Raw genomic sequence first — 22,271 nt, 5'->3', positions numbered from 1 at the left:
ACATATTCACATGACGTGTGTCGACGTGTTATCAGTTCAGATAGTCTTTTTCTGGTGATCATACTTTTATTCTGCACCTTTCTAAAAGCTCTGTAGGTGTATTATCCTAAAAAAACAGACTTTACTACATAAAAATGTGTCTAAATGAGCTTTACATTACAGATCTGGATACCTCCACCACTGGCACACACATGAGAACACACACTCGGTCCAGCAGGACTCATTAGGCCTGCAGGAGTGTGTGAAATCAGCCCTGACAAGTTTTCTCACACACACATTCTGTATTTCGCTCTCACAGTCTCGACATTCAGAAGGATGCGATTTCTTCACCCGACTGGACGGAGAGTGACAGCCGCGACACACACACACATTCAGAGAGCTGTATGAGTGTGTGTGTGTGTGTGTGTGTGACCCGTGTTAATCTGCTGTCCAGTCACTTTGGCCCCGAGCCAGTCTGGTTAAACATTACTGACATTCCAGTGAAGGCAGCTCCTGACCAACATGCAGACACTTCACAACCTCATTCTGGCCTTTTGTCTGCTTCTATACACAACAATTCTCATATTTTATCAAGTAGTGAACGTTGTTTTTCCGAGTTTCACAGCTGGGACAAGGAAAAAGTCCGGCCCTATGGAACTTTTCAAATCTGGGCCTTCTGAAATAATAGTTGAATAGGCTGAAAAATGAGGCTTACCTCTTAAAATTCTTCCAAAAAACATTGTTTTACCTTGCAGAAATCAACTGCCATGAATCCTCAATGTTCAGTTCACATAAACTACATAAAAATATTCATTTCACCTCTTTTGTATCATCTAAGATGTCTGCAGATTAAAACAAAATTACTGGTGGCCTGTAAAATTGATCTTAATGATGTTGTGTAAAGCTCTTAAAAGCCAATTTAAGCACTCGTATCCAAACCTATTATATATATGCATGGATGGGGGAATTAGTGACGCTGAGGGGGCAACAGCAACCCCGATAATGAGGCTTTAACATATGCCGAATTTACAAGAAGGCCTTAATAATTAAGAATTTGTGCAAAAAAACACTTCAAAAAGTTGATAAAGTTTCTCCTGACTCACCAACTCACTAAATTGAGTGATATTTCAAGGGAGTCTGGGGAACTTCAGGAATTTCCATCCCTCTTTTGACCGTTTTGACCTATAATATATTGGTTTTCCATCTGCTGTTGTGCAAAACATTCTCAGAACGTGGACATACATCTTCAAAAACAGCAAAAAAGAAAAAAACAGAACAAAGAAGAAACATGTACAAAGAAATACTGTATTATACTATATAATATCATACTATTATACTATAGCCTGTGTCCTCCCATCCCTGACCCGGGTTATCATATTTTAAAAGTCTTTAATCTTTACACTCTTCTTTACGAGTGTGTATGCTACATGTCACGTTAAGTTGACACCTCGGAGACACTTTGTTCTAAACACTAAAACAGGAACCATAATGAAGACGTAAAGAGGAGTAAAGCGAGGGAGTCGTGAGGAATGAATGAGATATATGATGATGCAGAGAGACAGAGAGGTTGTGGTGGAGGGAACGCGGTCTGGAGGTTTGCAGAGATGGATGATCTGCGGCTCTGCGGACGTAGTTATGTAGTTATACATTACATACATTCCAGAGCAAAGGCAAGTCCACAGGTTTCATACATAAAGCCAGAAACACATGGTTTAAAAATGAGTTATCTTTAAATATGCTCCTTTTGGACAGTACGTGCATCTGTTATTTATTTGAAAACTGTTCATTCACCTGGTTAAATGTCCCAAATTGGCTAAAACAAACTGGGAATCCTTTGAGTCCCTGCAAAATTCCTGTGAGGATTGTTTCACCATGTTGTCGAGACAAAACTCGAGGATTACTGTGAGTCAGATAAAATATAAAGTTTCCTCGTTAAAAGAATGATGTCTTCCTTGTCTCACAACTCCCTGAATTATCTGGATAAATCACTACGCACAGATGATTCGTGTCTCGGAGTTTGTGCAACGTTTCACGACTTAATTCCTACTAATTTAAGGAGAAATAAACACTTGGCCGCTCTTCTAAAAGCATTTCATTACTTTAAGTTCAGTGGAAGGGTTTTAGTCTCCTGTGATGTCTATTTTTTACTCGCTGACAAGAGCGAGTCCTGTGATTGTGGGAAACACCGAAGGTCGGGTTAAACATTAATCCAGTTTCAAAAGCAGGATCAGGCTCAAACAGACTACAGCTGATGAGACAGTAAGGAGATAAAGCCACATAAAAAGCATCAAATCCAGGTTTAAAGATGAATTAAATCTTAATCTACGCATCAAAATGTCTTTTTAACTTCATGGTGATGTTGTTATTTTTCATATTTAGCCACAGTAAGTTAACTAGGCCTTTGCTGGGTTAGTGGGAGAGGTCGGGTGGATACGTGTGGAGGGGGAGAGGTCACGATACGAGAGGTGAGGGCGAAGAGTCGAAGGGTTGCTGGAGATGAAAGGTCAAACTTTGAGGAATGTGTCACTTTTTAGAGAAACCTAAAACGACCGAGGCAGAATGAGACGGAGGAAAGGAATTTCCCCCTCAGGCTGCCTCAGTGAGTGACCTCACTCGGTGCAGATGCTGTTACCTTGTGCAGGTAAGTGTGCGAGACTTTGTTGAGGTCTGTGCACAGGTGTGTGTTTGTACGCAGGGTGTGCGTCTCTTTATTCTGCAGGAGGGGTGTGTGTGTGTCTGGTCTCTGATTGAAAGGCAGGAGGAGCAGAGATAGTGGTGGGAGTGTTTCAAAACGACTTTAAACGTGAGAACCAACAGTCAATTAGCTTCTCTTGATGTGGTATTTCCCCTGAAAGTCTTGATCTAATAACAGGAAAGTGCTTCACAAATAGAGTTTTGTGGTTTCTATGTGTTACTTTTAGCACAACATTTTTGGGATGACGCGCAAATTTAAGGAGGATTTAAAACTGCCAAAATCATTAATAATCAAATATATAAATGGCTAAATGACCACTATACTAGGAGATACAAATATGTTACATATTAAAGGACTTTTGATGAGAAGTCAGGAAAGCTAACAGCTGAAAAACTTATATTTTCAAGACTTCGGGACATTTTTTTCAGCTGCATTTCTGGAAACAATCTGGACACTTTTGACGAGAAGTCATGACAACTGTCAGCTAAAAAACTGATGTTTTTATGGAGACTTCGGGACATTTCTTCAGTCATGATAGCGGCAAAGAAAGTGGAAAATTTCAATGAAAAGTCGGGGTAAATATTACCCAAAAAACTGGTATTTTAAAGAAGAAGATATTGGGATGTTTTCCATTTGTGTTTCTGGAAACAAAAATGTACAATTTTGACCTGAAGTTCAGGACAAATTTGCAGCAGAAAACAGCGTATTTTTAACGAGACAGTGGAACAATTTTCAGACGTGTTTTGATGAAGAGTCAGGAAGATTTGTAGCCGAATACAGAGTATTTTTAAGGAGGCATCAAGACAATTTTCCGGCCATATATGTTGCAACAAAACTGAACATTTTTGACAAGAAGCCAGGACAATAGTCGGCTAAAAAATTTATGTTTTTATGGAGACTTCGGGACATTTCTTCAGTCATGATAGCGGCAACGAAAGTGGAAAATTTCAATGAAAAGTCGGGGTAAATATTACCCAAAAAACTGGTATTTTGAAGAAGATATTGGGATGTTTTCCATTTGTGTTTCTGGAAACAAAAATGTACAATTTTGACCTGAAGTTCAGGACAAATTTGCAGCAGAAAACAGCGTATTTTTAACGAGACAGTGGAACAATTTTCAGACGTGTTTGTGGAAACAAAACTGGACACTTTTGATGAGAAGTCAGGATGGTTTGTAGCCGAATACAGAGAATTTTTAAGGAGGCATCAAGACAATTTTCCGGCCATATATGTTGCAACAAAACTGAACATTTTTGACAAGAAGTCAGGACAACAGTCGGCTAAAAGATTTATGTTTTTATGGAGACTTCGGGACATTTCTTCAGTCATGATAGCGGCAACGAAAGTGGAAAATTTCAATGAAAAGTCGGGGTAAATATTACCCAAAGAACTGGTATTTTGAAGAAGATATTGGGATGTTTTCCATTTGTGTTTCTGGAAACAAAAATGTACAATTTTGACCTGAAGTCAGGACAAATTTGCAGCAGAAAACAGCGTATTTTTAACAAGACAGTGGAACAATTTTCAGACGTGTTTATGGAAACAAAACTGGGAACTTTTGATGAAGAGTCAGGAAGATTTGTAGCCGAATACAGAGTATTTTTAAGGAGGCGTCAGGACAATTTTCCGGCCATATATGTTGCAACAAAACTGGACATTTTGGATGAGAAGTCAGGACAATTGGCTCTTTTCCTGACCCAAACCAAATGTTTTTTGTGCCTGTACCCAACCACACCATAAACAGAGCATTGTTGCAACATTAAAGAGAAAAACTGAGCATTAGGAAACGTCAAGTTGCAACATAAAAAAAGTGTACTTTGCATTTATTCTGGTGACTGGGCTGATTAGTCAAGCAGCTACCTATAAGGGCCGACAAGAGCCCACAGGGTCAGAAACCGTTTCAGATGCGTAATGATGACCAATTGGTGAATCATGGTCCTTATAAAGCAATAACAGGAAGCTCTCTGGGAATACTCAGGCTGGAAATGTACAGGGGGGAATAAAACCGAAGCCTGAAGGTGTAAAACATCACACACACACCTTAAAAAATGCTAAGCAGAAGCAGATCCCCTGCTGCAGGATACAGAAACAGGAAACAGCTCTGTGGGGCCTGGATAGTCCAGTAACACCTGTGAGGAGTGTGTGTGTCCTTTGTTTCGCTGCGACAGGTTTTAAATATCCAACCTGAGCTCCACTTTGCCTCAGGGACTTTGAAACTGATCCACAAATTGCATGAAAGCGGTCGGGTGAGCTGTATTTTCACACACAGTTCGTGTGTGCAGGTATTCGCAGTATATGTGTACGATGCAGGTACCGATATACATTATTTTGTGTGCATTTGTGCGTGTGCACGGTGTCCAAACATCCTGTGCGTGGCCTGCAGGCCCAGTTTTTCATCCTGACAGTCAAAACAGTGAGTGTGTCGTGATCAAAGAGCGGAGGAATGCCGTCAGAGGATCACACGCAGCCTCGCTGTATCGCATAATCACAGGCAGACGGCGAGAGTAGGGATGCAGGCTACAATTGAAACAGGCCTGTAGGGTCGCACTGCAGCTGGGGAGCAGAGCTACACTGGGATTAATGGTTGGAGTGGGAGCGGCCGCCTGAAAGGAGCTATAAGGTGACGGACTTCTGCCTCGTGGTTAAAGTTCAGCTGACATTTGAACACGTACACACTAATTTCACACAAAGTTTAAAAGCAGTCAGCGTGGAAAGAACTCATGGGCAGAAAAAGCACAATCCAGAATAATGTTTAATATAATATTCAGTGGATTATGATCACTGAACTGTTCTCATGAGCCTTCTCTCATCTGCCACCTCTGCAGCTGAGGACTGATGATGGCTGTGTCTCAATTCAGGGTCTGCATCCTTCGAAGGACTCGGCCTTTGTGGTCTTCGAAGGCGAAGTGACGGTCTAGCCTTTGGAGCACTTCCTGGTTGCGTCACCAGATGTTTTACCCTTACGTCACGATTTCTGCTGCCCAGGCCCGCGAAAGTGACGATCTACGCCACGCGACGTCGCCATTTTCTCTCTTTCGTTCCTCTTTTTCGGGCGTGCAGGGAATCTTGGGATATGTGAGGTCACGAAGGATCGTAGAAGTGCATCCTACAAAAAGAGGGAAAAGAAGGAGCATCTGGAGGAGCCTTCGGATTGGGACAGCCATCAGGTGGCGTAGTGACGTAATTGGCCTTCAAATGCTCCTCTGAAGGATGCAAAGCCTGAATTGGGACACAGCAAATGTTTGGGCCCTGACACACTGGGCCAACGGTCCAACGGGCAAACGTTGGGGTCGTAGGTGAGCGTCTATAGTCCTAGTGTTCACTGGTTGGTTGCTTTTTGACCGACTGAGTTTGTAAAATCGGCGGCCGAGCCAGTCGGTAAGAGAAATCACTCACACACTGAGTTGCTGAATCAGTGCATAAGTAGAGAAGTCTGCTGCTGTATTATAGTTTCACATAGCGCCATTTTCTTTTTCATCTGGCAAAAAAAAAAAAGAGTGTTCTGGGGAAATTCAGGAGGGTTGACATAAGCACCTGCACTAGATGTTGTACAGTCAGTTCATTTCCTGACTTCATTTAGCGAAGGCTCATTCTTAATTTGTTTAGAGGCTTTGCAAAACTAACAATTCTCAGATGCATTTTGTGTTCAGCGCTAATCAATAAATGTTAGCATGCTAGCACACTTAACCCACATGGTAAACATTAGCGTTATCATTGTGAGCATGTTCGCGTTTAGCACAAATACAGCCTCACAGAGCTGCTGGCGTGTTTTCAGACTCTTGTTCTGTTGTTAACCGTCTCCACATTCATGTTAATAATTAATGTCTCATGTGCTTTTGGTTATTATGATCATAACTGGTTTTGCATGACTGCAGCGAGGCTTGCAAAGAATAGCTTTTAGTAGCTCTCTTTAAAGACGGGCAGCAGGAGGAAAACTACACCAGTGTGGGCTTGTAAACTGCACGATCCTGCTGATACTGTAGCTATCTTAGACAAACAATAAAGCGAGATCACCTCTGCGCTCGTATCAAGCCCCTGCCTGCACATTTCAGTCTGGAGGAAATGTGTATAGAAAGGTTGGATTTAGAAAAGAGGATGTTTGGATTCAGATCGCCCTCGGGGCTGCGGAGCGGCTAAATCCACTCCTGGCGCAGGTTAAACGCGGCTCACCTCGGTATAAGGCCACATTTTCAGGCTGACATGGACGTTTCCACGCGGCTCAAAGGTCACGTTACGGCACGACGGGAGTTTTGTGAGCCCGAGGTCGACGGGAGGAAATTGGCCTTTCATAGAAAAATAATATTTTTAGGCTTAATGCTGAATTGAATTACTCAAAATCTAACAGGATAAGAGGAAGCAGCTGGTCTGAGCTCGCACAGTGTAAAGGAACTGTTCTGGTACACACACACACACATATGCACACACACACACACATATGCACACAGAGTTTAATTCAATTCAGGGAGATTTATTGGCGTGATAAGATTTTCTTACCCTGCCAACACAATCCCTCTCTCCCTCTCTCCCTCCTCCTCCTCCTCCTCCCCCAGTCTCTCCTTCTTACACAGAAGTCGGCTTTTAAGCAATAATCTTGAATCAAACTTTATAGATAAACAAATGGAGAACAGAAACACGAGCTCTCGGTTTAACTTTGGGATTATTGTGAGTTTAACAATCCAAACAAGACGCGCTTCTGTTTTCTTTGTCTCGTTCCAATCTGAGGTCTGTCAGCCGACGTCTGTGTGTGTGACTGTGTGTGTGTCTGTGTGTGTGTTTTATTCTGCTGACAGTGAAGTCAGTGTGTCGCTGCTCCAAATAGCCTGCATGAATGGTGAATGTGTGTCATTTACAGTGAGCCGGTCGGTATCTGAGGCTGAGATCGTCCGCCGGGATAAGGACAGGATCCGAGATAAGAGCAAACAAACATACACCGAACAGCTTCACACACACACACACACACAGACACACACACACACACACACACACACACACACAAAGAGGATTCTGCTGTAGCGTCCCACCCTGATACAGATCTGTGTTTTCCTTTTGAACCTCCCACAAGCAAAGCAGAAAAAAAAAAAAACCTTGAACTTGCTTCTCCAGAGTTCAGTTTACCTCCTGATAAACTGATCCTGACTCCTGCACACGTGCACCACTCAGAGCGCTCGTGCCCCCATGTTGAATAAAGATGCTGCTCTTGGAAGCCTCTATGGCAGATAAGATGATAAAGTTCCCTCAGTGACCTACATGCTGGAAAACTAGACGACCTCTAAGCACCTCTTAAGGGTCTCTTGATTCCATGTTTGCGATTTAAGTTGATTCTGGAGAATTCGGGTTGTGTAACAACTGGAAGATATTTGCATCTGATTTCTGTACGAGATACGACACAGGTAAACACTGGAGACTGTTTCTCAAAACGTCACCTGTCAGTGGTGGAAATACCAGTTCAAGTGCGAGTCAAGTGTTCAAACACGATAAAGGATGCGTTCTCTAACATATTTGCATTCGCGTGAGCACAGTCGGAAACAGCTCTGCAGGTTTGTGGCCACATTTATTAAAATATTAATGTGACTTTTATTCTTCATCAGTGGAGGACTCAGGCTGTCTGAGGAGAAGAGACAAACACACTCAAACCAGGGTTAAGATTAAAAATTACTTGATCTTGTAACTCACGTCCATATCGTTATATTTCTTTTTGGGGGGCATATATGACTCCGTAGTACATAATATGATGAGAACAGGTCACACCACTAACACTGTGTTTGGAAACCGACACCTGTTTGTTGTCATTCACCTTTATTTGTGTTTCTGTTGTCACGTAACGACACAAACACAAACCAAAACATTGATTTTATCATCACCGTTATCCTCTGTTATTACTCCTCTCTTTGCACGATACAGGTTCTGACAAACCGAGTTTAAACATTATTTGATTTCTGGATTATTCTCATCAAAATAATTCAAAATCATCAAAAAAAAAGCACGACGAAGCACGCGGATGTGTTTTGGGAAAGATCCTGTTTTTAGGCTGATATTAAAAGAGTCAACAATGATTTGAAGCACAAGACAGGAAGTGTTTCTTTAACAACATTTAATCAAAATGTCCTTTAAGCCCTTTCATCCAATTTGCTGACAAAAAATAGCAAAAGCTAATACACAAAGTTGTCAGGACAATGAGTTGTTTTGTCACAGCTAAAATCTCATTTTTATTCTCGGGTATTCTGCAAAAGAAAAATATATTTCAGCATCTTTATGGTAGTTTTTGTCTTGTATAACGTTTTTTTTTATTCGTCCACCAGCTCTGTGGTTTGTTTTTTAATCTTTCAGCTAAAATGTCCCAAATATACCATCGTGATAGTGTGTTTGGCCACAATGAGACATCAAAATATGTGATTGCAGGGAAATGCTTGAGAGGTTTAGTCTGCTGAGGCAAATAAATGTTTGTCAAACCCAAAAAGAGAAGAGGAGTGATAAACAATATCAATCAATTTGGCATTTTAATGTGGATAGAGAACAGTTTCACAACCCTACTTCGCCTAAAAGTTGTGTTTTCTCTATGAGGTTCTGTCCAAAAGGAAAGATGAACTGTACGTTTTTGTATATTTGGCTGATTATTATCAACATTTTTGGGTAATACCATTTTTTTAAAGTGCCCTGATTAACAGTAAATGGAAAAAAAAAGACAAATATGGTTTAATAACATGTAAACGATGAATGTAACACAAAAAGAGTCACTCAGAGTCCCACAGAGGCGACCTGGGGCTCAGCTGGCGAGCTATAAAACGCGTTAGCCGCAGTGTTATCCATGTTGGGACGAGTTAGGAGCCAAAAAATGAAGGAAATCAATGGGACTCGTCTGCTGCTGGGTCTCTAATCCGTCGACTGGTGTCCTGTTTCTGCAACAGGCAGCTGATGATGGGGGAGCTTTGTCTGTCAGAGCTGCATCTGACCGACCAGTTAATCCTTCACAATCCACAAAGATTACAGTGTTATTGTGGCTGCTATAATTCATCTGTGTGTTACTGCCTCTGTCGTCTTTGAGGCCTCTTTGTCTCTGCGAGTACGTCTGAACAATAACGTGATAGTATGCCAAATAAAAGCCTGAATATTCACAGTAAAACAGGTCCTGAATTGTGCGTTCACTCATCAAATGAATGTTTTCTGCAGCTCGGGGGTTCGAGGAGGGTCTGCCTGGGAAAAGCTGTAACAGATTTACTTTTAAAAACACGATAATACAAAGCTCACAGACTCTATTGTTTCAAATTTATGTCCGTCTGTTTGTGGTTTTCTGATGTTTATCCTTGTCGTTCATGCAGAAACTTGTAAACTCTGCTCCTGTTTGCAGTCCGTCTGTGTTTGACATGTGTTTTTATGATCTTCACTTCTGTTTTTCTGGCCACATTTGTTTTTAATTCTCGCGAACAATACACATGCAGTTCAGAAAGAACTTTATCCTCGTGAATGCTGTTTTCTCTTTCAGTGGTTTCACATATTTAGTGTATTTTGGTTTCTGCTGGCTCCAAAACTTCACTGAAGTCATTAAGAATTTAAATGCAAAACTCTGGAGTTTCTGGCCAAGAATATATTGTCTATTCTTGCAATTGTGAGCATAATTACCTCCGCCAAGGATGTTGTGTTTTTCGCCCACGCCCGTTTGTTGGATTGTTGGTTTGTTACCAGGATTACACAAAAACTACTGAACCGATTCTCACGAAACTCAGATTGAGGATGAGTCTCGGCCCAGAATAGACCCCATTAACTTTTAGTGTGGATCCGGTTAAAGGGACTTTCCTAAACATTGTGTTTTTTGACATTTTTGTTAACTTTATTTATATAATTGTCTGTCTGGGCTGGCAGGTGGTTAACATTAAGATTTCAGAACATTTTCATTAAAAACATCTTCTGACACTAAAATGATGGGATGAGAGAGAGAAACCAAAATAATAAAGCTGTGTAAAACCAAAACAATGAGCTGAAAGACACAAAAAAACTGCAGAGTTGCTGATATTTATCTGTGTGTTTCCTCTTACAAGGTCACACATGAACAATCAGGACCTTAACAGTAAAATCTCAGAAAGAAAAATGTTCTGTTTGTTTATAGATGAAATGATGTTAAATTAAAACAACATGTGAGGTTTCTGTTAGATACACTTACAGGTTTTGATGATACCTAGGTTTTAATCCTGTGGACGTTTGATTGCACCTTAAATGACTAAATTACAATGTATGAATGATTCAGTTACTTGTGTTTTTGCGTCTTCCCGTCTGCCTCCTTCTTTCTGCAGAACCGACATTTGCCTTTTTTATGTAAACATGTTTTTATCTCAACAAGTTTTGAAGATCTTTCCCAAAACCCTTTCTTCCATGTCCTTCTTCTGTTCGGCAGGTAAACACTCCACCCTGTTTGTATTTTCTTTAACACAATAAGCGCCTGATTAGAGGAACGGAGGAGAGGGGAAGATTTAGAGAGAGACACGAAGAGGAAGAGAGGCGCGATAAGCAGATGGTGATGATGTCTGTTTACAGGAAGGACAGAACGACACCAGATGTCTGATAGGAAGAAGAGGGATATGCATTTATTCAAGCTAAGAATTATTCAAAATTGATGAGTGTGCAGCAGCGAGGACGACTTTTGGGTTAAGTGCTTCAGTGAAAAACTACAGATGCCCTGATTCTTCTGTTTTTACTGACAAAAAAAAGTTCTAAATGCTCTTTAAGAGGCTTCAATAATGTGTTTTCTTGATTTTAAATGATTTTGAACAACAGACAATAAATAAGCATCAGTGACAATGTAAGAATTTGTCAAGTTAGTCTTATCGTTAAAGGACCAGTTTGACATTTTGATTATTTGCTTTTTTAGCGGCGAGTTGGACAAAAAGATTGATAACACGTCAGTCATCATGTCAGTGGTTTTGATTTTGACCTCTCGTCTAACTTGTCACAAACAGGAGAATTTTGCAAAATGTTGAACTTTTAAATTTTCCTTTTAAATGCAATTACCAGCATAAAAGCAATCAATCAAAAAATATCATGTTTTAAAAGAACAAAAGGAAACAGTAACCATCTGCACTGAACCGACCTGAACTCTGACTTTATATGTAGAGCAGTAACACCATGGCAATAAAACTGTGTGTGTGTGTGTGTGTGTGTGTGTGTGTGAGTGTTGTAAGGTTGTGTGGAGGTGAACCATCTAGGATAACATTGTATGTATGTGTGCTCGTCTTTAAAGTCCCAAATGATTTAGTGGCTCCAGTTATGGGTTTTAGCTTTACTTTGTGTGTGTGTGTGTGTGTGTGTGTGTGTGTGTGTGTGTGTGTGTGTGCACCCCACCCCAGTAGTTTTGCTCAATCTCCATGTTTTGGTGCCTCAACGCTTGATACTTTCCAAATATTTACGACTGTTAAACGTGTTTATTTATATCTCGTTACACACAAAACAACACAGATGAACAAGTAGAGACGTTTCAGAGACGGGGAAGAAGACTACAGGGAGAGAGGAGTTTAAATCTGGATCACTGTGAGACCGTTATCTAATGCTGACTCACCCTCTGTTGATGGATTACTGTCAGTAAATAATGATTAAACCTCCCCAGTATCAACTTTCTAAGGTCTGAAAACTGATCTGGAACAAGCAGCCATGTGTGACTAATTCCAACAGGTTTTCTACAGGTTTAACAACAGGTCACCAAATAACGTGTTCAGACCGAGCTAACACCAAACTGACTTACTTAACTAAATGTAAGGTAACGCAATGTAAAATAATGTAAGGTATTATCAAATAACATGTTTAGACCAAGCTAACACCAAACTGACAAACGTAACTCAACGTAAGGGAACATAATGTAATGTAAGGTAGCGTAACGTAAGCGAGCGTAACGTAAGGTAGCGTCACGTAAGGTAACGTAAGGTAACACAAGGTAACTTAACTTAACGTAAGGTATTGCCAAATAACATTTTTAGATAAAACTCACAACAAAATGAATAGAAAATTGTATTTTGTCCCCAATATATCACAAAGAATGTTCAAAATCTGCAACACACGTATGGTAATGTAACATGGTGTAACATAACTTGGTGTGAAGTAAGGTAACGTAACGTAACATAAGGTAGCATAATGTAGCTTAACATATGGTAACGTAACATGAGGCAACGTAACGTAATGTAACAACGTGAAGTGATGAAACGTATCATAGCGCAACTTAAGGTAACGTAATGTAACGTAGCGTAAGGTAACATAACATAGTGCAACATATCTTAATTTATGGTAATATAAGACAATGTAGTGTAACATAAGGTAACTTAGCTTAACATAAGATGAAGTGATGAAACGTATCATAGCATAATGTGATGTAAGGTAACACAATGTAACATAGCGTAATTTAACATAACAGTGCAACATATCTTAATTTATGGTTACATATGGTAACGTACGGTAATGTAACTTAACATGAAGTAACTTAACATAACATTAAGTGATGAAACGTATCACAGCATAACGTAAGGTAACGTAGCGTAAGGTAACATGACAGTGGAACTTAACTTAAGGTAACGTAACATAACATTTTGCTACGTAACATACGTAAGGTCAAGTGATTATGTTTAGGTGCGTTGGTATGATTTTTAAAGGAACTGTTCAACATTTTGGTGGTTTTCTTTGGAAAGCCATTCACACTGATTTATCTTACACATTCACATGATTTATTATTTTATTTTATTGTCTACTGAATTATTTTATTTTATTGTCTACTTTACTATATTATTTAAACCTGTATCTCTCTTTTCCATTCATGCTATATTTCTATTTCTACTTTGCACGGTGCGTCTGAAACAAAAACAATTTTCCCCCAGAGATTAATTAAGTATTCTGAATCTGAATTATGAATTCTGAATTATCTAAATCTGTTTTATGTTTGGACATTTTTACACAATCCAGCCAATCAGTTAATAACTCTGACTGTGTTGGGATAACAATGATTGTCAGTTCCTTCCATCACAATAACAGCTATAGTTTCATAAAATTATGATAGAACAAAAGATTTTCAAAGCAGCTTTAAACTCAGCAGGACGGAGAGCAGCGAGTGAGCACAGGGTGATGGGTTTTTTTAAAGTACGATTAAAAGAAGGAGGAGGAATGTTAATGTGTTTTCCCCTCAGAGGTTTTATGGTTACTCATTAACAGCTATTGGCAAGGTTAGCACAGGGTGGGTAACACTACAGTCAACACACACTCACAAACACACACCAGCTTAAAACCCGCAGGAAGGAAAACTGCTGTAAAAACCTGAGAAAACATATTCCAGTGTGGGAAAATGTCTCTCCTCGTTCTCCTTCTGTTTTTATTCGGGTTCCTCTTGTGTCGAGTCAGAATCGGACCTTCCTCTGCGGTGTGACTGTTATCTGACGTCTTGTTGATGGTTTCACTTTGTACTTTCTTCGTACTTCTGACCTCTGCTGTGTTTATATCTCAGATGTTACGTCACCTGTTATTGGGAGGACGGTTGCTCTTACAGAAGCTATTTGGAGGCTTTATTTAAGACCATTTAAAACCTGCCAGATCTCCATTATATATCCTTGTTATATACTGAATAGAAAACACCTGATCAGCCAATAACAAAGGAGATGTTAATTGTGAACTGTTGGTTTCCTGACAGGTCATTAATGTGACATCGGTCATCAGCGGCTTCGACCCCGCTGCTGTTAATGAGTCTCCATTAGAGCCGAAGAGAAAACACATGAACATTCCTCTCCGTCCGTATTTATTCTGCCTCCCTCGGCCCTCTTTGTTTTCCCTCACCGCCTGTGTTTGTCTTTCCCAGCAGACAGGAAGTGGACTCCATGTCCAGCTCTCGTCTCTCTCTGTCAGTCATTTACTGCCTCTCCCCTTGAGCCAAACCAATCACAGGAGAGGAGGATGAACCCTCAGTCATACTGTACAGACACTCAGCTCGCGTGGATTGGATTACTGGATTACTCATTACCCATCACTCATTCTGAAAGTAATATTCCTTGTCGTTATATTCCCTAAAAAAACAAAAACAACTATCACCTATTTTACTCTGAATTGGACCAGAATTGAACATCATTCTGTGTTAAAGAAGAATTGAAACTATAGATTGAGACCATAAACTCATTCATAAACTGTTTACTGAGGTAATAAATCAAGTGAGAACTAGCGTAATTTTCTCATAAGTCTACATACAATTAGACTTTCTAAATGAAACCAGTGCTCAATTAAATACTTGACATCATATTGGGTTGGATGTGAGTCAGTGAATCATTGAGTTGTCATGTTTGTAGACACACAGGGTGGAGATGAGTGTGTAATACTTTAAATAACTGACTGATAAACACACTCACACCTGTGACAGCGATCACCGTGACATTGATCTCACGGGCAGCCGGCCAAAGCATGGAGGCATTTACTCTGTAACACTAGTGCAGGGAAGTCCTCCTGTGAGCGTGGCTGTGTTTGTGTTGGCGCAGAAGAAGAAGAAGAAGTAGGTCAGTCTCTTATTTACCTCATACTGATTGTGACTCACCTAAACCTGGAGTCTAAATTAAATTTGAAGTTTGACGTCAACCAGAGACTCTTTATTTAACTTTCAGTGCTGATTCGCTAACATAATCACCGTTTAATTCAATCAGCTGGACTCAATCTGCATCTCCTGGAAGGGAATAAACTTAATCATAATATTAAGATTAAAATGATCTGGTGAATTATTTGTACAAACCATAGTTGTTGTTATACTTGAGTCTGGGTCAAAGTGGTCGAGTCATACCGCTAACATGGCTAGTTAGCTTGTTATCACGCGGTTGTTGACTGGATTTCTTTCTGTCTGCTGGTTTTACAGTTCGTGTCTGACATTAAAACACAAAGAGGCTGTTCACGTCTGGCATTAACATCCAATTCAGACTCACTTCTTCGCACTACATGCAAATACACATGCACGCTCAGACAAACACAGACATTTTTTTCAACACAAATAAAGAAATAGTTATGTATAAGTTTAGCCGAATTTACATGAAGGCCTAAATAATTCATAATTTGTTGTAAACAGCCTTTCATGAAGTTCACAGAGTTTCTCCTAACACAAAAAGTCCCAAATTTGTGTTTTTTTAAAGGGAGTTTGGTGTGAACACAAAAAATACACTCCTTCCATCACCTTCTCTGAAATACATGAGAGTTTCTGACTGTCTCATGGCTGCACATGGTGTTATTATCTCTGACATTCAGTTTCTAGACGGTCTCTGCGGTTTTCCGCAAACCACAGACGGACAGGAAGACAGTGAGAACTGTGTTGACGGAGTCGCTCTTTCAGGCGCTTAAGCATTTTCGTAATGAGAAAATGGTGTCAAAGTGTCTGTTTTCACTTACAGAACGAAAAAGGAATATTTCACTGCTAACAAAACCACCCTGAACTAATTCTCATGAGAAAAAATACAGTTTGGCTTCTTTATAGCTGTTTATTTTGATACAGATGTGCAGCGTTAGCATCTTTAGCATCTGTAACAGCAGTTCCCAAATGTTTGTAAGGCTTCTGTTTTGTTTTCTGAGTATTTGTTATTCGAAAAGAAAGCTGAGAAAACACTACCAGTGTACTCCTAAGAATATGTGTATGCTTATCTATAGACAAACTGACATCTGCAAACACACACAAGCACTCTGACCTCGCTGTATGCAGCTGCAGACACACCAAAAATGTATTTTCTGACACGACCTAAAAACCCATAACACTGCACTCAGCACTACTCAGCAGTAACCGTGTGTGTGTGTGTGTGTGTGTGTGTGTGTGTGTGTGTGTGTGTGTGTGAAATGTGCTGAGTTAATCCTCCTCATGTTCGCTGAAAAGAACCACATCAGTGTTGACAAACGGTGGAGCCAAACCCCCGACTCTGCTCAGCGACGAGGGGAAATATTAAGCCTGGCGTTTATTTAGCGGATCAGATGTAAACACAGTGGTGGTGAACGTCGGCTCGCTCACCAGTACAGTCGCAGCGTTTCACTTCACGTGAGCCAGAAAAACAGATGTTTAAGAAATGACAAGAACTCCTGTGAGATATTGAAAGTCCATCTGTTCGAAACTTCAGTCCAGAGCAGAATATTTCTACAACTAATCATCAGATTTGTCCAGCAGCTTCACCATCAAGTCAAAATTAGCGTGTTTCTTGGAAGATTTCGCCAGTGACATGCTAAAAACTTCCACCATAAGAGATTGAAGTGTCACTTGTCATCAAAACCATCACAGCCTTCAGTGGAAATACAGAATAAAAACAGAAATAACAGAGAAAAAAAGACAAGAAACAGAGTCACGGTGCCATATTAACATCTGATCACAGGCCAGTTCACATGTGTTTAAAAAGCCAATAGTAGCATCAATATGTGCCGCTTCAATCTATAAATATCAATAATAACAACCTTAATATAACTGATAACTGGCTTTATGTGAAAGAGTCACATTTTGTTCCGAAACCACAAATCAGAGATGATGTCGGAGCTCGTTTCAATGTGGCTGCGCTAGGCTAACAGTTTCCCTCTGATTCCAGTGTGTGTGCTAAGCTAAGCTAAACACGACATGATCCTACAATAACTGTGAAGCCGGAACTGATGACAGTTTTCTCGTCTGACACTGAGTAACATGTCAAACAAGTGAGAAGAGTCAAAATGTTTTTGTTCCTTTAAGGTTAAAAACAAAAGATCTCGTCCTTTGTTAACCGCGAGATGTTAAATATACGTCAAATTATCATTTTGGAGTATTTTCAGATCACAATCTTTCAGTTCTCTCCCCAAAAAACCTTTAGTTGTCTCATCTTGAACTACACTGTTTCTACAGTCTCTTGATTCAGGCGTGTACGCACGTGAGTGTTCACGTTACACATCCTGAAACTGTTTCCTGTCGGTGAAATAACTCTGGACTCACTGAAGCGCTGCAGAGATCCAGTTGTTGTATGACACGTTAATGCAGTCTGGTGGTCTGAACAAACACTCTAACATGAACCAGACCTGCTACACACCCAGCTGTCTTCCAGGAATTACACATACACACACACACACACACACACACATAGACGCCATTCTTGGTGAGTGATGCATTATGGGTGTGTGTGTGCTGACATTGGGGTCCAATGTTTTATCGCAGCTCAAAGGAATTTAAGAAAACACACTGAAACACGTGTTACGGCTCAGACGTTATCATCTTACTATGACGGTTAATCACATGTTTTTTACTTCTGATTTAACTTTCTTTTCTTGATTTTCTTTAAATATGACGTCTTGATGTAGCTCGTTTCATCTGATCAACACACTACAGCCCAAAAATTATCGATTCATTATCACACCAGTCAAATAAAAGCAACAAATCTGAACAACTGGGAAGATTGTTATTGTTGCTTTAAAACTCCAACTTGAATATTATGTTCTTGAAATTGTCATTTATTCAAACAGAGTTCACAAATGTGTCTGTTGCAGAAAAAACACAGGCCATATGTAATGAACATTATTATAAAGATGTAGTAAATAGGTCACAGTTATTCTATTGATTTTTACAAACGAGGAGGCGTGACGCGGAAACACAGCCGGCGCCATCAGGCCGAATGTTCGTTAGACAACGGTGCCCTCGTGTGGCGATCGCTGTGCTACACTACATACAAAGTGGTGAGAATAATCCAACTAAACTGATCCAGAATCAGATTTAACCATAAATATCACATCTGTTTTTAATATCTGTAGTTCTGACTGTTAAAGGCAAAAAAAAACTTGATCATTCGTAAATAAGAAACTTGTTTTTTGTAAACAGTTTGGCACTTTTTTGAAGTTTTGTTTTATAAACTTCTGATCCGAGGTGAAGAATTACGTATCAATCTGAACTTTAACTCGACATTGATTGAACGTTTGGATAAAAACAGTTCAGTTTGAACTTTGATCACGTGAAACACCATCAAAAGCTCTGGAACAACCACCAGATTTTACCCTTTAACAGCCACTAACTAACGAACTTAAAACCTCCGATCAACGCCTGAATGATCATTTAAAAACTGATGAAATGTATATATTCACGCTGAGTGTCATAATTTGATCGGAAGAAGAGTTTCTGAGTTGAACAAAACAAACTGCAGCTTCATACAACTGAATAAAATAAAAGCAAAGATAGAAACGGGGAATAAAGAGTATACGCACACACACACGCACACACACACACACACACACACGCACACACACACAGGTTGTGTACTCACATGGAGCAGCAGGTTGTTGTTGTTCAGGTGATCCTGGCTGACAGGTGACGCTGCAGGATGACAGTCGAGTGACACGCGGTCCCGACACGCTGTGTGACACGTGTACTTACAACCTGCAGAGAAACCAAAACCATTAACGGGTTTATTGATCGATTTTTCTGATTGTGAATGTTAAATAGGTGCGTAAGGAAAAGACAGGAAAGGTTTATCAATTAAATGTTCATTTAAGTTCATTTCCAATGGGCTTTATTGAGCTAAGAAAGTAGAAAACGTGTAAATCTTTATATGCTGAACACTAAGCTGACTCATCTCTGACTGTGAGGTCATACGAGAGGTACGTGCAGGTGTGTCCGTACACAATGTGTGTGTGTGTGTGTGTGTAACGTATATGCAAATAGTCCTCTGATACTATATTCCCTTTTGCAAATTAAAACCATAAACATGCAAATTCTGCCAAGGACACAACGCGAAGCAGGAAAATGTTTCATAATGAGGTCACACGGGATTTGACCTCGTTTGTAGCTTTTAAATTTTCATTTTAAAAAATACAGAATAAATCTAGTTGTTGAGTTTTTTCTTCTCCGTGTAGCAGGAATGACCACAGAGGTAGTTTGGAGCACGTTGTCAGTGTTTGTATGTCTGTCCGCTGAGCTCAAAGATGGTCCTGGTCCGATGTAATAATGTAGTAATGCTGACAGACGTCGGTACCACGCCGGTGACTGTGATGGATTTTTGATGAAGATTAAATATGTCTGATTGTGCCGGAGTCAAACTGACAACGTGCAGGGCGGCGTTAGACTCACATACATTTAGTTTTCTGACCCTTAAAAACAAACAAAACAATAAACAATTAAATGTTCACAGAAATTATGGCAAATTAATACAAGCTAACAAGCTGACTTCCGTCACAAAGGTGTTATTCAAACCGTTGTGATTTAAAAAAGAGAGAGACTATGAGTTAGTTGTTTCTTCAGGTTCAAGAACAAAAAACAAGGAGAATCTAAATTTAAAAACGCCAAATATTGGCTCAAAATATCAGATTTTTAGAGACAACAGCCTTTTATTTGCGGTTTAGAGATGCTTCTCTCCATGGACCCTTCAAAGTTCATCATTTAAAGAAAAACAATGGACTCAAAGGGACAAACATGAGTTTAAAAGGCTGCACCGACTCAGTCAATTCACCAACAACAAACATCATTTATCAAGCAAAAACAAGCTGAAGTATATTTAGTCAGGCGATGCAAAATGTAGCGGTACCTAACTTGAATATTTTCATTTTATGCTTCTTAATACGTCTCCTTCACTTCAGTTTGGAGGCAAATATTGCACTTTTAACTCTAACACACACATTTGACAACTTCAGTTACTTTGCAGCTTCTTAATACAAGATATAATCAACTAAAACATTACACTACTACATTACTTTTTACAAATTAAGTGTGTTTTGATGCCAATACTTCTGTACTTTTTGCTTACATTGGAGTTTTAATGCAGGACTTTCACTCTTGATAGAGTATCTTAACACTATTTTGTTGCTCTTTTTACTTGATTAAAAGATCTGAATGCTTTTTCCACAATTGAAAACAATGAATCTGACAACTTGAGTTGACATTTATCGTCGTTTTCAGCCATTTTCTGAATTCAAAGTGAAGTTTTACAAATGAAAATGACTCCAAGATTACAGCTCTAATGTTACTATCACAATGTCAATTTTGTCCGTGACGCCCACCCTTAGTTACTTAACTTCACCAGGAGTATCTCACACACACACACACACACACACACACACACACACACACTCCGACACTGGCCAGAATCCAGCAGCACCATTAACTATTAAATCAACTCACGGAGAAGAAGACGAGGAAGCTCTTTCTCCTCACTTTAATCAACATTACACGATCCAACACACTCCAGCAAACACCTACATGTACTCTGTGTGTGTGTGTGTGTGTGTGTGTGTGTTCGCTCCATCGATCCTACCTGGCGACCTCTTCTTCACGTGCTGTCCGACTTTATCCGACAGTTTGCACATGGCTGCTCCCATCTCCCATCTTCATCTCAAACACACACGACTCGACATCCTCGCTATTACATCACATCACCTCCTCGTCACGCACACACACACACTCCTCTCCTCTCTCTCTCTCTCTCTCTCTCTCTCTCTTTCTGCAGTGTTTCCTAGTGTCTCTCGGCCGCTGTGCCGCTCTACGTCCAGCCTCTGTCAGACTTCAGATGTGATCTCTCGCTCTGTTTCCCCGTCTGCCTGTGTGTTGTTGTGCTGAGTGGGTGATTTAACAGTCAAATGGAGGCCACAGTGTGATGGACACACAGACGGGAGAGGAGGGGAGCAGCTGGTTCTGCTGACTCAGTCACTCTCCGCTGTTTCTCTTTGCTCTCTTACGTAGCTTGTTATGACTAGTGTGTGTCTCTCTCTCTGTGTGTGTGTGCGTGTGTGTGTGTGTGTGTTGTCACCCTCCATTCATCCGTTCACTTTATCGTCCATCTCGATCCACGTTGACAATGAACTTGATCCACAGAGGAAGAGAAGAAGAGCCTCATACATCCACACATCCATCACATCATGGTACTCATACTGCAGAGTGTTTATTCTTGGATGCAACACACTTTCACTCACAGATTCACTATCAGCCTAACTAGGACATTCATGTTCCCCAGAGGGTGACTCCTACCAACTTTCATGATAGTCTTACTTTCCTTTTAGTCCCACCATGAGGTTAACTTTTCTGTTTTTGAGGTAAAAATCTAAACAATAATCTGATGAATTTAGACTAAATGTCACATACACATTCATGATCCTCAGAGGTTGAACCTTAGTGACTTTGGTGGCTTTTCATCAAGCGCTACCAGCAGGTTAAGGTTTTCATTTATCCAGGTACCTCAAAGTGCAAGACATTCATGATCGCCAGAGGATGAACCCTAGCATGTACTAGATTGGCTCATCATGTAAGATGTCTATGGTTTCCAGAGGATGAACCCTAACATGTACTAGATTGGCTCACATGTAAGATGTCAATGATCCCCAGAGGATGAACCCTAACATGTACTAGACTGGCTCATTATGTAAGATGTCTATGGTTTCAAGAGTATGAACCCTGTTACCTTATGTGACCCTCTTTCTTTTCCTTTAGCCCCATCACGAGGTTAACTTTTCTGTTTTGAGGTAAATATCTAAACAATATTCTGATGAATTTAGACTAAATGTCACAAAAACATTCATGATCCTCAGAGGTTGAAACTTAGTGACTTTGATGGCTTTTTATCAAGCGCTACCAGCAGGTCATGGTTTTCATTTATCCAGTGAAATATCTCAACTGTTCCAGGTGGCCCAAAACATTAGATTT

The 22,271-nt window shown here is 40.1% G+C and overlaps 1 protein-coding gene across 1 annotated transcript in view; it reads right to left on the bottom strand.

The window, feature by feature from the left end:
- Positions 1-22,271, bottom strand: part of rassf3 (Ras association domain family member 3) — a 69,898-nt gene that overhangs the window by 38,769 nt on the left and 8,858 nt on the right. The window contains exon 2 of the mRNA XM_030440238.1: positions 18,907-19,019. Coding sequence (XP_030296098.1) covers positions 18,907-19,019 — 113 coding nt within the window. The remainder of the gene's footprint in view (positions 1-18,906; positions 19,020-22,271) is intronic.

The sequence above is a fragment of the Sparus aurata genome, chromosome 14 (assembly GCF_900880675.1).
Source record: "Sparus aurata chromosome 14, fSpaAur1.1, whole genome shotgun sequence".
Classification (NCBI taxonomy): Eukaryota; Metazoa; Chordata; class Actinopteri; order Spariformes; family Sparidae; genus Sparus; species Sparus aurata.
This window is presented reverse-complemented; position numbering and strand designations above follow the sequence as displayed.